Source organism: Rosa rugosa, chromosome 3 (assembly GCF_958449725.1).
Source record: "Rosa rugosa chromosome 3, drRosRugo1.1, whole genome shotgun sequence".
Classification (NCBI taxonomy): Eukaryota; Viridiplantae; Streptophyta; class Magnoliopsida; order Rosales; family Rosaceae; genus Rosa; species Rosa rugosa.
The window spans coordinates 8,968,156-8,985,188 of NC_084822.1; the positions used below are offsets into that span (position 1 = coordinate 8,968,156).

Sequence of the window (17,033 nt, forward strand, 5' to 3'; positions counted from 1 at the left end):
CATCGGTTCAAAATGCGCTTATACTGATGTCTATACTTTTCTCTACACCCACTAAGACATCGGTCGAAAATTAGTTTAAAATCGGTCCAGAACCGATGTATATGAACAAAATTCTAGTAGTGAACACTATAATTTCTCTCATGTGATTTATTTCAACTTTCACATTACATATAGGTATACCAACAATTTAAACTAGTATTAGATGCAACCGTTACTTCTTGAAGCAGAAAATATTGCATTTTGGCTGCTTCAAGAGAATCAAGACCCAAAGGACCTCAGCTCTTCAATTAGAGAAGTTAAATCCAAGAACGATGAACCACCATCTTCAACTGCGCTCCTTGCGATCTCGCCTAGCGCAATAGCTTTGCTTCTTATTTCCTCAGCTTCCTCACCCTCCATGATATCAGTCACAGCCTTCTCTATGGCCTCCCTCTTCACACTGGCTTCGCTCTTCACACCACCATCCTCCGACTTTTGAGAACCCACAGCAACCCCAATCCCAAGTATTTGAGTCACCAACTTCTCATTGTAAAACTGGTCTGCAAACACCGGCCAGGTGATCATTGGAACCCCGGCAGTCACTCCTTCAAGGATTGAGTTCCACCCACAATGAGTAAGAAACGCTCCAACTGCTTCATGTTGAAGAATCAGTAGTTGGGGAGCCCAACCTCTTATAATAAGTCCCTTTCCCTCCATTCTCTGCTCTAATCCTTCAGGCAACCACACTTCTTTGTCATTCTTTTCCTTCTTGACAGTCCAAATGAATTGCTGTTGTGAAGCCTCAAGACCCAAGGCAATTTCTAAGAGCTGACAGTCACTGAAACTGTTTAGGCTTCCAAAGCATACATAAACAACCGAACGGGGTTTCTTGGAATTGAGCCATTGCAAGCACTCATGTACATCATCAACTGAGCCTTCCCTTCCCCTAGCTGATATATCTTTTTCTGCCTTGTTGCATAATGAAACTGGGCCGATATGCCATGACTTCCTCCCAAACACCTTCCTATAGTGATCTACATAATCTGGCTCAAGTTCATAGAAGCTGTTAATGATAATCCCATAGCTCCTTTCCTCAGTCTCTTTCAATGCTCCGAGCAATTTGAAGAGTTCTCCCTCGCTATTTTGATGAGTAAGAAAATATGGTAGTTCGTTTCTTGTCATCTTGATCTCATGCGGGAGATTAGGAAGAAGAAAAGATTCTGAATCAGATGCAACCTTCATGTGAGGTTGGTACAGTGTCACACTCATTGCAGCACACAAGGAGAAAAAACCAGGTCCCTGAAAGATGAGCCTTGGAATGCCAAACTTGGCAGCAAGATCCGTAGACCAATGAAACAACGAGCTTGCAACAAGACACTGAGGATGATGTTGGTCCAAAAGCCGCTCTACCTCTTGTTTAAGCAGAGTGAGAGCTTTGAAGAACTTTTCCGCCATCTCTCCAGTCTCAGCCCAGTTTCTACTTTCAATACCTTCAGGCAACCCAACTTCGGTAGATGGGAATTTGATGAGAAGAAATTCAATTTCTAAACCCGAACTTCTACTTGTTTGGATTGCCTTGGTGAAGAGTGGTGCATTGGCTGGGGTGGTTATTATGGTGGACTTTTCACCACGTGAAGCAAATAGTTTTGCTATATCTATGAGGGGTAATGTGTGGCCTTGGCCCATAAATGGAAGGAAAAAAATGTGAAGCTGCTGATGAGTTTTGGTTTCCATGGATTAGTTTGGAAGAGAGTATACAGCTCTTATGTACACAGCTTTGAAAATATGAGATTATAACATGGAAAGACTGGATATTAATAGTGTAATCTGCAGCAACTGCCGTAGCGAAGAAAAATTGCAAGATAAAGACTTGGGTGGCCAGACTTTATTGTTGGGTATGAAACTTTAGACCTTTTTTTTTTTTTTCCAAACAAACTTAGACATGTTTGTCTTTCATAAATTTAGTGGAAAAGTTGGCCATTATTTAAGTGATTGATTAAGCATAAACGCATCTTGTTTTTTCATAATTGGCAGGTGCATGTTCCAAATAGAATATAAAATTTAGATTTCAGTGACCATGCAATCATAGCCGAAAGAACACAAGTTATTTAACTTAAAAGATTTACCAATAACATGCAAAAGAGTACAGACAAACCACAAGGTTGCATACAGAATTAAAATAGAGACTTACATAGTGACCGCAACCCCTATCCGAAAGTCCTGAACTCATCCAACTGTCCAGGGGTTGACTGTCTAGCTCATGCTCCAATAAATCGAGAAGGATCAATTATTTGAACAGAGACCTTCTGACGTGCGTGCTTCAATAGTCTTTGAATCTCTTCATTCTAATTGGTCGATCAACTTCGTTTTCCAATGAATGTTTTTGGTGTAGAGATCTGAAAAATATCTTCTTAGAGAATGCTAGAAGCAGAGTCCAAAGGTAGGGACGTAAAGGCAGGAAATAGTTCTTCCAAAAGCAGTTATCCTCTTTATCCTATAAATAATGATCCATTCCCAATTAAGGTCACGACATAAAGCAGCTACTAATAGCAAACATGACATGCTCATTTCGACTATGAAATCACAGGGGGCAGGAACCCAGAATATGCAAAACATTAAGGTGAGTATTCGAGATCCCTAATATAGCTACTTGCGAAATGCTCAAAACTAATGAAGGTGGGAGCCGAACTTTCGCACACCAGTGCCTTTGTTAATCTGAAAGCTAAACTAAATTCTTTAAAGAAGGATTGTAATTCCCCTTTCAAAAAAAAAAAAAAAAAAAGGATTGTAATTAACTTTAATTAGCACGACCCTCTGAGCCAGAATTAACACTCACAATCCAACTTTTACAGAATGCAACTTTAGATTAATCCAACTTCTACAAAAAATAATTTTAGAAAATTTCGAATCTTAAAACAGAAAGTTTGCATATCTATCGATTGGTTTTTGTAGTGGAAACTGGAATTATGGTTGTTTTACAAAATGACAATTGCAATGTCAGACTGTCTATTTCGCTTATATATGCTATTATAGTATTATTAAGAGAATAGACTAAAAATTTTTACTTTTATACTCTCAAAATATTAAATAACTTTATACATCTATCTAATTGTCAGGAATAAAAAAGTTAAAATTTAAATAAATAAATTTAAAAAATATAGATTATTTTTCAGAAATTAACTATCTACTTCTAGACAAGTAACTACGCATTTCTCCACACCCATAGGGTGTGAGCAGTTTCTAGTGAAATTAAGGGCAAATCTTCACTTTAAAAAGTTGGTTGATAGATTTGACAAAGGATAACAACAAATAATACGTAACATATGCTGCTTGCTATATTCCATGGAGTATAATAGATTAATTAATTTATTAGTCATGAGTCATGCAATTTGAAACATATACTTCAATGAAAACAAGTATAGTGTTTTTTTTTTTTGGGGTTTTGTCCATTTACCCCATTTTTAGAGATTTTTTTCTCACTTACCCCATTAAGTTTTTTTAATTCCCTCTTACCCAAAACACTCTAAGGAGGTCTTCCCTAATACCCCATTAAGATTTTTTTTTTTGTTTTTTAATTTTTTTTAATACCATTTTACCCTCACCCCTTTGTTACTTAGAGAGAGAGAGAAAATGGAAGAGAGAGAAACCATGGGAGACTTCGCCGGAGCCCGGTCACCGGCCGCCGGAGTCCGGTCAACTTTCTCCGGAATCCGGTCAACTTTCGCCGGATTCCGGTCAACTTTCGCCGGATTCCGGTCACCGGCTACCGCTCACCGGAATTTGCTGAAAATCTCACCGGAAAGTTTTTTTGCCCCCAATAGACATCTATTGCCCCCTAATAGACGTCTATTGCCCCCCAATAGACGACTATCAGCCATGTATTGCCCCCCAATAGAACTTTCAATTACCAGAATGGGAACTAATCTCCCTAAATTTAGACAAATAAAACTTTGATTATAGAAAAAAAAACAAGGAAATTACATCAATTCAAAACGTCTATTGCCCCCCAATAGCCGTATATTGCCCCCCAATAGAACTTTCGATAGCCAGAATGGGAACTAATCTTCCTAAAATTAGATAAATAAAACTTTGATTAAGCAAAAAAATGAGTAAATTACATCAATTCAAATGTCTATTGCTCCCCAATAGACGTATATTGCCCCCCAATAGACGTCTATTGGGGAGCAATAGAATATTATTTTTCCTGTTTTCTTTCCTTTCGGGCCTTCTGTTGCAAAACAGAAGTAACACCATTTTGATTTGCCTCTAATACAACTTTTTTTTTTTGCTTTCCTTCTCGGATTTCTTCCCACAATTTACAAAAAAAAAAAAAAAAAAAATTGGGCACCTAGAAAATGCTCTGGGCACCCAAGACCAAAGCACCCTCAGGCAACAAACCTGCCGGCGTCGGACTTGGTGGGCTACTGCTCGATGAGAACATCGCCGGCGACTTTGACGGAGAGCCTTGGTTGAGCACCGGAGGCGCTAGATCTAGCGTCGGAGGGCCTGGGTAGAGCGCCGAACGCCGGAGGGGCTGGATCCAGTGCGCCTTGGTCGAATGTCGAACGCCGGAATGGCGCCTGGGTCGAACTTCGAACGCCGGAATGGCGCTTAGGTCGAACGTCGAACGACGGAGTGGCTGGGTCTAGCGCAGGAGGGGCTGGGCGAACGCGGGAGGGCCTGGAACATTGCCGGAGGGTCTGGAACGTTACCGGAGCCGGAGGTCAGTTGGGGGGAGAGAGAGAGAGAGAGAGAGAGAGATCGGGATGAGACAGAGATTATGAGTGGCAGTGTGTAATTCATTAATTAAGCTGAGGACATAATAGTAATTTTATTTTAAATTGGGTTAGTGGGAACAAAAATCTGTTGCTGGGGTAAGTGGGATAACTTTTGCTCATTTTGGTGCTATTGGTCAAGGACCCTTTTTTTTTTTAGTCAAATAACACTTTCATTAGATGAAACACATATTACAAAGATAATACAGAGAAAATAAGAGGCCTAGGCCCAAAGACCCAATAGACAAACCCAAACATAAACTGAAACCAAAGCCCAAAAGCTCAAAATATCAGAAAAATCTAGACCTAACACCAAACTCTTCACTGCAACACAGACTTGCCGCCATCGTAGTACTGGGACCAAAGGAATCCCGACAGAAGCTTGACTTCCAGAGGCCAAGTAACTCTCAACCATCATTCTCCACACTGAAATTGCATGCACAGGAAGAACAACAAGAACAAAACAAAGAACTTAGTAAAGGTAGTCATGGAGGTGGAGACCACCATGCATCACAACACCATTGGTCCGGCCATGTCCACAATCTCCAGTGGTTTGCTGGTACTACTGCAATCCTAAGGTGTGAAGTTAAGTGAACAGATCCCTATCGAGACTCCAAGGGTTGAGTGTGAAGATGAGGTTGTGGAAAAAGAGAAAATTCGGATAAAGATGAGAGGGTGAGGTGTTTGAGATGGAGGAGAATGGGAGGTTTGATAGTAGATCTCGAAATTTGATGAAAAATTGGGCTAGAACAAGGAGAGATAGAAAGAAAAAGAGACATAAAAAGATCTAAAACTGAGAGCAAGCTCAAGAAAACTCACCACAAAAGAGTGGAGACGCACCACATAGGGTGGAGAAACCAGAGTCTTGCCGACTCTCAAAACGGCAGAGAGGAGGAACTCAATTCCTTCCTAACTAAATATCTTTTGAAAAACAAGTATAGTGTTTATCAGAATGAATATTTAACATAAAAGCTTTGGTATATAGGTTGGTATATAGGTCTGATTCTTAATTCAGTTGGCATTATGCTGCTGAAACTAACTTCTTGCATGTTGTCTTTCAGAGGAAATAAAATTGGCACTACCTTGCATGGATGATATTCATGAGGAAAAACCTCTTCTCTTCGATGAGTTCGATCGAAACATGTAGGTGTGCTAACAATTTAGATTTGTAATAGATCATGGAGGTTTTTCATAGAGCAGAAAATGTTGCCATTTGTGCTTCTTCAAGACCCAAGGGACCTCAACTCTTCAAATAGAGCAGTTAAATCGGAAAACGATGAACCACCTTCCTCAACTGCCCTCCTTGCCGTCTCTCCAAGCGCAAAAGCATTTCGTCTCATTCCATCAGCTTCATAACCCTCCATGATTTCAGTTACAGCCTTCTTTATAGCCTCCCTCTTCACACTGGCTTCACTCTTTACACCACCATCCTCTGACTTTTGAGAACCCACAGCAACCGCAATCCCAAGTATTTGAGTTACCAACTTCTCATTGTAAAACTGATCTGCAAACACCGGCCAGGTGATCATTGGCACCCCGGCAGTCACTCCTTCAAGGATTGAGTTCCACCCACAATGAGTAAGAAACGCCCCAACTGCTTCATGTTGAAGAATCAGTAGTTGGGGAGCCCAGCCTCTTATAATAAGTCCCCTTCCCTCCATTCTCTGCTCATATCCTTCAGGCAACCACTCTTCTTTATCATTCTTTTCCTTCTTGACAACCCAAATGAATTGCTGTTGTGAAGCCTCAAGACCCAAGGCAATTTCTAAGAGCTGACAATCACTGAAACTGTTTAGGCTGCCAAAGCATACATAAACAACCGAACGGGGTTTCTTGGAATTGAGCCATTGCAAGCACTCATGTACATCATCAACTGAGCCTTCCCTTCCCCTAGCTGATATATCTTTTTCTGCCTTGTTGCATAATGAAACTGGGCCGATATGCCATGACTTCCTCCCAAACGCCTTTCTATAGTGATCCGCATAATCTGGTTCAAGTTCATAGAAGCTATTAATGACAATCCCATAGCTCCTTTTTTCAGTCTCTCTACATTCTCTGAGCAACTTCATGAGCTCTGTCTCACCATTTTGTTTAACATAAGATGGTAGTTCGTTTCTCGTCATCTTGATCTCATGTGGGAGATTAGGAAGAACAAAAGATTCTGAATCAGATGCAACCTTCATGTGAGGTTGGTACAGCGTCACACTCATTGCAGCACACAAGGAGAAAAAACCAGGTCCTTGAAAGATGAGCCTTGGAATCCCAAACTTTGCAGCAACATCCGTAGCCCAATGAAACAAAGAGCTTGCAACAAGACACTGAGGATGATGTTGGTCCAAAAGCTGCTCTACCTCTTGTTTAAGCAGAGTGAGAGCTTTGAAAAACTTTTCCGCTATCTCTCCACTCTCAGCCCAGTTTCTACTTTCAATACCTTCAGGCAACCCAACTTCGGTAGATGGGAATTTGATGAGAAGAAGTTCGATTTCTAAACCCAAACTTCTACTTGTTTGGATTGCTTTGGTGAAGAGTGGTGCATTGGCTGGGGTGGTTATTATGGTTGATTTTTCACCACGTGAAGCAAATAGTTTTGCTATGTCTATGAGGGGTAAAGTGTGGCCTTGGCCCATAAATGGAAGGAAGAAAATGTGAAGCTGCTGATGAGTTTTGGTTTCCATGGATAAAATTGAAAGAGAGTATATAGCTATTATGCTCACAGCTTTGAAAATATGAGATTAAAAGACGGGAAGATTGGGTATTAATAGTGTAAGGTGCAGCAACTGCTGCTGTAGCTAAGAAAATTTCTAATATAAAGACTTGGGCGGCAAGACTTTGTTGTTGTATACGAACTTAGACAATTTTGGTTTGAATCAATTTAGTGGGAAAGATGAAGATTAATCTGATTGATAAGCATAAACGCATTTTGTTGTTTCATAATTGACAGGTGCCTGTTCCAAATAGGGTATGTAAATTACTAACCATGCAATCACATGTAGCCGAAAGAACACAACGTACTAGAAGTTTAACTTTGTTAAATGGTTTAGTCTTTAACGGACTTCATTTAACATAATAGATTGCCAATAATATGCTAAAGAGTATAGACAAACCACAAGGTGTGATAGCTAGAGAATTAAAAACAAAAAATTGTGATTACAACCCCTATCCGAAAGTCTTGAACTCATCCAACTGTCTAGGGGTTGACTAGCTCATACTCCAATCAATCAAGAAGGTGGATCAAATATTTGAATAGAGAGCTTCAAGTAAAGGATCCAGCTATAATTCAAAATCTAATTAACTCCTAGCTAGGTTTACCTACTTACGTGCTTCAATCGTCTTCATTCTAATTGGTCGATTAACTTCGTTTTCCAATGAATGTTTTTGGTGTAGATGTCTGAAAAATATCTTCTTTAAGAATAATAGAAGAATACGGCTGTCTAATTATCTGGAAGTTGGGAAAATTTGAGGTTCTGCTTCAATTTTTTCACTTCCTTTTGTCTTTCTTTCTAGCTTTTAGGGTAAGGTTTATGTCTCCCCCCCTCTTTAGGTTGTATTTTTTTTTTTTTTTGTTATTAATAAAATAAAAATAGGGGGACGGGCGGTGGGTTCCCAGAGTGTGGCAACCCCTCTCTTTCGGGATAGAGGGTGAGACTTGTTCCCTACATCGTTTGCCTCCGAGGAGTTAATATCGCCTAATCCCTTATTCAATGAAAAAAAAAGAATATATAATAGAAGAATACAAAGGTAGGGACATAAAGGCAGGACAAAGTTCTTCCCAAAGGATTTTTTGGTTTCCTTTTTCTCTATTTTTTTTAGCAAAAAAGTTTACGAATTATTGTCCATTCCCAAGGTCACGACAGAAAGCAGCTACTAATAGCAAAAATGACATGCTCATTTCGACTATGAAATCACAGGGGGCAGGAACCCAGAATATGGATAAAGTAAAGAACTCGAGATCCCTAATTAATCCAGCTACTTACCTACTGCTCAAGATGAAGGTGGAAGCTGTGGGAGTGGTCAAATTCTGCTGGGCCCGCAATTAAAGCGATTAACTCTGTAGTTAGTATGACGTTAAATTTCAGTCATGAATGCGGTGATTATTACGACAATAACTACGCACAATGATTATGATTATAAGTGCGCAATGAATGACTATCATAAATACGCAATGAATGACGGTCGTAAGTACGCAATGATTAACTGTTATTAGTTCAGCAATAATTGTCATCATAAAGTGTGTAAATAAATACAGCCATAAAAGCCGGAATAATGACGGCTTGCTCCCTAAGTAAGTCATCGCCTATATAAAGGAGGCTCGACGTCCAGGTAATCCATCGAATTCCAATTCTCTCTGCTCCACTACTAAGAAACATACTGACTTATGCATCGGAGAGTTTTCTGCAGGTACCCCCCCTCCTTCTCGAGCCGACGGTCAAACTTCGAGTCAACGCTCGAGGGAAGCTTCTCGATTGTTCCCGGTCAGCTCCCGCTCCAGTCCGCATTCATTGGTGAGTCAAACTCCTCTACGGAATTTTTCTGCACCAACAAGTGGCGCCGTCTGTGGGAAGCACTTTTCCCTAAAAAGTGATGGCGGGAGCTGCACCATTAGAAATCTCATTTCTGTCACTAAGGACTGGGAGTGATGGAATACAAGCCCCGAAGTGATAAAAGTCTGGGTAACGTAAACTAGCGTTCTTTCCTTTAGTAATCATATTCTGATTTTTTCCTTTTATATTTGAAATATATTTGTGGTTAGTGTTGTTGAAATGTATGTGTAAGGCTGGTGGCCAGAGTAAATACCCAAGGCCGGTGGCCAAGGAGAATAAAATGTTGTTGATCAGATTCAAAGGGAAATGGGGGCAATTCCATATCTCTTGCTGAAAATGAATCTTCGCCTTGAGGAAAGAATCGAGGCGGCTAGGGCCCGAGGAAAGAATCGAGGAGGCCAGGGCCCGAGGAAAGATTCAGGGCGGCCAAGGCCCGAGGAAAGATTCGGGGCGGCCAGGGCCTGAGGAAAGAATTGGGGCGGCCAGGGCTCGAGGAAAGAATCTGGACGGCCAGGGCTCGAGGAAATAATCGAGGCAAGATTCGAAACAGCCAGAGAATGGAAATTTCCTCTTAGGACGAGTGTCCGAAGAGAAAATTTGGGGGCATTGTGGGAGTGGTCAAATTCTGCTGGGCCCGCAATTAAAGCGATTAACTCTGTAGTTAGTATGGCGTTAAATTTCAGTCATGAATGCGGCGATTATTACGACAATAACTACGCACAATGATTATGATTATAAGTGCGCAATGAATGACTATCATAAATACGCAATGAATGACGATCGTAAGTACGCAATGATTAACTGTTATTAGTTCAGCAATAATTGTCATCATAAAGTGTGTAAATAAATACAGCCATAAAAGCCGGAATAATGACGGCTTGCTCCCTAAGTAAGTCATCGCCTATATAAAGGAGGCTCGACGTCCAGGTAATCCATCGAATTCCAATTCTCTCTGCTCCACTACTAAGAAACATACTGACTTATGCATCGGAGAGTTTTCTGCAGGTACCCCCCCTCCTTCTCGAGCCGACGTTCAAACTTCGAGTCAACGCTCGAGGGAAGCTTCTCGATTGTTCCCGGTCAGCTCCCGCTCCAGTCCGCATTCATTGGTGAGTCAAACTCCTCTACGGAATTTTTCGACACCAACAGAAGCCAAACTTTGGTTAATCTAAAACGCAAAGTAAATCCTTAAGAAATTAAGGACTAGAATTAACTGGAAACTTAGCACAACCCGGAGCCGGAAGTAACTAGAATCTCAAGCAAAAAGTGATGGCTAGCTCTTCCATTGTTTGGACCTTGTGAGATTGGCCGGCCGGGTTTGCTCTCCATATCGCATATGAAATTGAATGGTAATTAAGTCTTGACTCAAAAAAGTTAGTTGATAGATTGGCATAAAGAATAATAATATATAGGAACATATATATGTACGTTGCTTGCTATATTTCATGTAGTACAAATACAATACATTAATCAGTCATCAGTCATCAGTCAGTTTGAAACATAAACTTCAACCAAAACAAGTGAAGTGTTTACGAGAATATATATTTAACACAAAATCTTTGGTACATAGGTCTACTTCTTAATTCGATTTGCATTATGATGCTGAAACTTCTTGAATGTGGCCTTTTGCTGGAAGTAAAATTGGCACTACCTTGCATGGATTATGTAGTACGTGCACATATATAGGATTATTAATTAAGTTATTAGTGATCATAAGGAAAAAATATTCTGTCTTCGATCTCCAATTTATTTGAACGTTTAAAGATACATGTAGGTGCACCAACAATTTAGATTTGTAATAGATGGAATTTTTTCATAGAGCAGAAAATGTTGCCATTTGTGCTTCTTCAAGACCCAAGGGACCTCAACGCTTCAATTAGAGCAGTTAAATCGGAAAACGACGAACCACCTTCCTCAACTGCCCTCTTTGCCGTCTCTCCAAGAGCAAAAGCTTTGCTTCTCATTCCGTCAGCTTCATCACCCTTCATTATTTCAGTTACAGCCTTCTTAATACCTTCACTCTTCACACTGGCTTCGGTCTTCACACTACCATCCTCCGACTTTTGAGCACCAATAGCAACTCCAATCCTAAGTATCTGAGTCACCAACTTCTCATTGTTAAACTGGTCAGCGAACACCGGCCAGGTGATCATTGGCACCCCGGCTGACACTCCTTCAAGGATCGAGTTCCACCCACAATGAGTGAGAAAGGCCCCAACTGCTTCATGTTGAAGAATCAGTAGTTGGGGAGCCCAACCTCTTATAATAAGTCCCTTTCCCCCCATTCTCTGCTCAAACCCTTCAGGCAACCACTCTTCTTCATCATTCTTTTCTTTGTCAACAACCCAAATGAACTGTTGTCCAGAAGCCTCGAGACCCAAGGCAATTTCTAAGAGCTGAACATCACTGAAACTGCTAAGGCTTCCAAAGCATATATAAACAACCGAATTCGCTTTCTTAGAATTAAGCCAGTTCAAGCACTCATGAACTTCATCAACCGAGCCTTCCCCTCCCCTTCCTGATATATCCTTTTCTGTCTTGTTGCATAAAGAAACCGGGCCGATATGCCATGACTTCCTCCTAAATACCTTCCTATAGTGATCTGCATAATCTGGTTCAAGTTCATAGAAGCTATTAATAATAATCCCGAAGCTCCTTTCTTCAGCCTTTCTACATACTTCGAGCATCTTGTTGAGTCCTGTCTCACCATTTTGAGTAAGAAAAGTTGGTAGTTCGTTTCTTGTCGTCTTGATCTCATGCGGGAGATTAGGAATAACAAAAGATTCTGAATCAGATGAAACCTTCATGTGAGGTTGGTACAGCGTCATACTCATTGCAGCACACAAGGGGAAGAAACCAGGTCCATGAAAGATGAGCCTCGGAATTCCAAACTTGGCAGCAACATCCGTAGCCCAATGAAATAATGTGCTTGCAACGAGACAGTGGGGACGATGTTGGTCTAAAAGCTGCTCTACCTGTTTTTCAAGCGCAGTTATAGCTTTATAGAACTTTTCCTTCGTCTCTTGGGTTTTCACCAACTTCGTTCTTTCAATTCCGTCAGGCAACCCAACTTCAGTAGATGGGAACTTGATGACGAGAAGTTCGATTTCTAAACCCAAACTTTTGCTGGTTTCGATTGATTTGGAGAAGAGTGGTGCATTGACAGGGGTGGTTATTATGGTGGATTTAACACCACGTGAAGCAAATAGTTTGGCTATGTCTAGGAGGGGTAAAGTGTGGCCTTGAACCATATATGGAAGGAAGAAAATGTGAAGCTGTTGATGAGTTTTGGTTTCCATGAGGACTTGCGAGAGAATATTTGTAATGCACACTATGATGTTGGCGAAGAACTAGAAATGGAAATGAGAGATTATACCATGTATGGGATTAAAATTGAGTTTTACTAATATCGTCTAATTCCTTATTTGATTAAAAAAAAAAAGGTTAGAAAAGGCTGCCGCTTCTCTGGCTGAAAAGAAAAATAGCATGACAGAGACTTGGTTGGCAAGATTTGTCTTGTTTCATTTGGAAAAGGTGAATCTGCTGCTTGTCTTTGATTGAGAAGTCTCTTGCGAACATATGTGATCAAAACCTATCCGAAAGTCTTCAACTCATGCAAGGGTTGATTGGCAGCTCATCAGGCTGCAAGTTGGCTCCGAACTTCAAATATCTGATCATCTCTGTCATTGATTCGATCATGGAACTCTAACAACGAACTAGGCTTCAAGAATAAAATTCCAAAATTGAAGAACTCGACCCCACATGTACCTAATTATGTGCTTCACTTTTCCTTAAATCACCGCATTGTTTGACCATTTCACCTTCAGAGTATTCATAGAGATTTGTTGGATACATGCATTTAGAAATACTTCATCAAAAAAATCGGTGGAGATCCAAATGTTAAATGGAAAAGTTTGATATCTAAAATAGTTGCATTCATTCAGCATGTTTCATAATCTAAACCGTTCGTCTTTTAAATAAATATTTAAAGATCTTATATGTAAAAATAAAAATAAAAAAATAAAAAAAATTATCAATAGTAGGTGAGTAACTCGGAGAATTCTTGGGTACCTTGGTGTTTGCCATACCCTCATTTTGTTAAATATTTTGGACCATTGGATTAGTAATATATCCAATGGTTCAAAATATTTAACAAAATGGTAACTTGTTTAGCCCTTAGCCTTTCTAATTTTTGATTATCAATTGAAAATTCACAATTATGATTTTTCCTTTTTCAAAAAAAAATTAAAAGAACCTTCTATCCTAGGTTCACCGAATTACTTTTAGTTAAATAGTCTATATTACTAATTAATTTTATTATTAGTGAATTAATGCTTGATTAATGCTTGTTATTAATGGACAATTACACAATTGAAAATTACGTTTTTTCCTTATTAAAAACAAAAACCTTATAACCTAAGTTCGCAAAATTAGTATTAGTTAAGTAGTCTTTATTACCAATTAATTATATCATTAGTAGTTTCCTTAACCAAATATGATTCTTTTTACATGCATTTTAACAACAATTAGTGTAAAAATAAATAATATTTGTTTTAAATGTAGTCAAATGAGAACCTACTTTAGGACTTATTTATTCAAATGAGAATCTACTTTACTCTAATGAGAACCTATTACAATTACCACTTTTAGGACTTAATTACTCAAATGATAACCTACTTTACTCTAACGAATACCTTATTTACTTTAATGAGGATTTTTTTTCTAATTACCACATGTGTCCTCAAAGTGGTTACATGAGTCCTCAGAGTGGTAAATATTATATAAAATAAAACATGTATGAGAAATGTTAATGTCCATAGCTTTACCCGTCCTCATTTGTGTAATAAAGTTCTCCCTTGCGTAATTAAAGTAATATATTGTGTAATGTCCATCGTCGAATTAGTAATTACTTTTATCGACGTAATTTACACAAATTCCAACAATTGATGAAAAAACGAAAAGTTTTGTTCTAATTATAGTAATTACTCCACCTACAACCTATATACTAGTTTATGGATAATTTTACAAGTGTGACAATAAATTTGTTATCGAAGTGGTAAATCTTTATGTTTTTATCATTAGTGAAATTATTACTACAATGACTACACATTTTATCACAACCCACAACACTTGATGTAAAAGCGGTAACTTTTGTTCTATTTGTAGTAATTACTCCACCTAAACTAATTTACTAATTTATAGACAATTTAACAAGTATGACAACAAATTTGTTGTCAGAGTGGTAAATCTTTATGTTTTTATCATTAATGAAATGATTACTATAATGACTACACATTTTACCACAATCACAACAATTGATGTAAAAGCGGTAACTTTTGTCCTATTTATAGTAATTACTCAACCTAAACTAATGTACTAATTTATGGACAATTTAACAAGTGCAACAACAAATTTGTTGTCAAAGTAGTAAATCTTTATATTTTTATCATTAATGAAATAATTACTCAATGACTACATATTTTACCATAACTCGCAACTATATATTGGTGTAAAAGCGGTAACTTTTGTTCTGATTGTAGTAATTACTTCAAAAACTATACCATTTACAAGATTACCAACCATTTTACAATTCCGACAACATTTGTGTTGTGAACATGGTAAAATTAAAATTAGACCAAAAGATATGTAACAACTCAGTATTGTAAGGAGCTTCTCCACTTGATAATCAAGGTTCTAAATTTGATAAAAGTTGTCCAAATATGATATTTACATCTTTGACTACTCAATTACAATAACCACAACAACTGTTGTCATAAGTCGTAATTGTAGTTTAACTATGTGTAATTTATTATTTTGACAATACTTGTTACATGATTTTTAACAATGTTACATATCAAGAAAGAGTGTGTTGTTAATATGGTAAATTTTATTTTTAAAAATGACACATGTCGATATTTAATTGGGTAACCTGTTGACCAATTCAGTAGGTTTCCACTATATTAATTTAGTAAAAGTAAAAAAAATAAGGGTATGACATACATCAAGGTACCCAAGACGACCCCGAGTAACTCATCCAATTATATCAAACAATTGGACGGTTTTGATGAAAGTCAATATTCCAATGACTAATTTTTAAGCCTTTGAGGTTAACCCAAATGGTAAACGAGAGTAGATAATTTTATTAGAATTGGAGGAGTGAATTGAAACTGTCCACTTCTTTTCAAGAGAAAATATCCATGCACCATCAAGAACGAAATAATCTGTAATGTAACCCTCCAAATGATCTGCAATGTAATCCTTCAAGAGATTATATCTAAATTATCCTCCTTGCTTTACATTTGCAGTTGTGCTGGGTTTTCTTTAAACGGATGAACTCAATACTACTACAAGGCTCTTGAACACCTTACAAGTTAAAACACGTACGTACAAACATGAAGTTGTAAAACACAGAATTGTTCAAAATTTCAAATAAACATATAAATCAAAACAAAAACCACGGACTTATCGTTCCCATCTCGAAAATGATCAAATTTAACTTCAATATTGTAGGTATTGATTTGATTTGATTTTTTTATTTTTTTTGGGTAACCTTTAGCTTTTTAACTGCTTCTCAGCAGCATATACACGTCACCATCTCACACCCTCTCTCGTATGTCTCTGTCTATCTTTTTTTGCCACTACTATAAACATTCAGTGGTCTACCTCTCAGTTTCTCTGTAAAATTTACGACTTCTGTACCAGGAAGAATTTTTCTTGTTAATTGGCCAGTGATGCGACGACTTCGTAGAGAGAGTTGGACAATTAAACTGAGAGACGACATAGCCTACTCTGGTTTTGGCTGATAGAGAGGATATATGTATAGTAAAGAAATAAGGGTAATTTTGGTCTTTTACACTAGAAAAAGTGGAGAGGGATGTGGTTTGTGTTTGGCTCCAATTTTGTTGCAGCTGGTCAACAGTCTTTTTTCTTGCGCGGGTGTGCCAGCACCGTTCGGGTGCGGTCGTCGGGGGTGTCCCTTGACCTGACTTCTATCAAGCGATTGTAGACGAGGAGAGCACCAACCTCGTCGTGGGATTCTTTGTGCCTTGTGGTAAGGACTTTGCTGTAGTTTCTTCTTGTTCACACAATCGATACTCAATATTGCAGATTGAGCAGAGCGAAATCACCGGGAAGTATTGAGATCTTGCTAAAGCGTGACTTTAGCTTGGCTGGGTTGCTAGGGCGTTACCCTTGCTTGGCTGGTTCTGTAACCGTTGTGGTCGCGGCACTACCGTCGGCTCCCGAGGAGACTAGGATCGAAGTACGTTGACAGAGGGTTTGGTGGCACTGAAAGTCGGCTTCTGAGAAGACTAGGACTAGGAGTGTGATCACCGCTAAGAGAAAGAGAATGAGAGGAGTTGCTCTTAGAGAGATTTGCTCTAGAGAGAACTTAGATCATCTTAGAAATGTTGTTGTTGTATGTGAATGAGTTGTAATGAGAGGAGAATGTGTTTATATAGGGAAGAAAAAGAAGAGTGAAATGATGAGTGGAAGAAAAATAATGAAAGTGGAGTATGAAAGTGATTTGTAAAATATGGAAAAGATAGAGAAATGATGAAATGAAAGCAAGGCATGAAGGTGCAAAAACATGGAAGTGATGATGATCTATTAAAGAGATTGTTGTAGAAAAATATATCCAAGGAAAAAAAGAAAATCATCTAGCTTTCTTCATGTGGGTAGGAAACATGAACATGTGAATATTGAGCTGGTTTTAGGTCAGTTTCTGCCCCTTTATTCC

At 38.6% G+C, this 17,033-nt stretch overlaps 3 protein-coding genes across 3 annotated transcripts; all 3 read right to left on the minus strand.

Annotated features, from left to right (window-relative positions):
- Positions 1-122: 122 nt before the first annotated feature.
- LOC133738780 (UDP-glucose flavonoid 3-O-glucosyltransferase 7-like) lies at positions 123-1,868 on the minus strand. Its single transcript, XM_062166394.1, has one exon. The coding sequence runs from the start codon at positions 1,711-1,713 to the stop codon at positions 259-261; it is 1,455 nt and encodes a 484-aa protein (XP_062022378.1). The 5' UTR covers positions 1,714-1,868; the 3' UTR covers positions 123-258.
- Positions 1,869-5,855: 3,987 nt separating this feature from the next.
- LOC133739602 (UDP-glucose flavonoid 3-O-glucosyltransferase 7-like) lies at positions 5,856-7,601 on the minus strand. Its single transcript, XM_062167387.1, has one exon. It carries the CDS (start codon positions 7,427-7,429, stop codon positions 5,978-5,980), a length of 1,452 nt encoding a protein of 483 aa, XP_062023371.1. The 5' UTR covers positions 7,430-7,601; the 3' UTR covers positions 5,856-5,977.
- A 3,407-nt stretch (positions 7,602-11,008) lies between these two features.
- On the minus strand, positions 11,009-12,749 carry LOC133737472 (UDP-glucose flavonoid 3-O-glucosyltransferase 7-like). Its single transcript, XM_062165014.1, has one exon. The coding sequence runs from the start codon at positions 12,592-12,594 to the stop codon at positions 11,143-11,145; it is 1,452 nt and encodes a 483-aa protein (XP_062020998.1). The 5' UTR covers positions 12,595-12,749; the 3' UTR covers positions 11,009-11,142.
- Between the last annotated feature and the right edge of the window lie 4,284 nt (positions 12,750-17,033).

Bases quoted from the DNA above. Each gene is read 5' to 3' on its own strand.
- LOC133738780 (XM_062166394.1), bottom strand. From the start codon at position 1,713: ATGGAAACCAAAACTCATCAGCAGCTTCACATTTTTTTCCTTCCATTT.
- LOC133739602 (XM_062167387.1), bottom strand. From the start codon at position 7,429: ATGGAAACCAAAACTCATCAGCAGCTTCACATTTTCTTCCTTCCATTT.
- LOC133737472 (XM_062165014.1), bottom strand. From the start codon at position 12,594: ATGGAAACCAAAACTCATCAACAGCTTCACATTTTCTTCCTTCCATAT.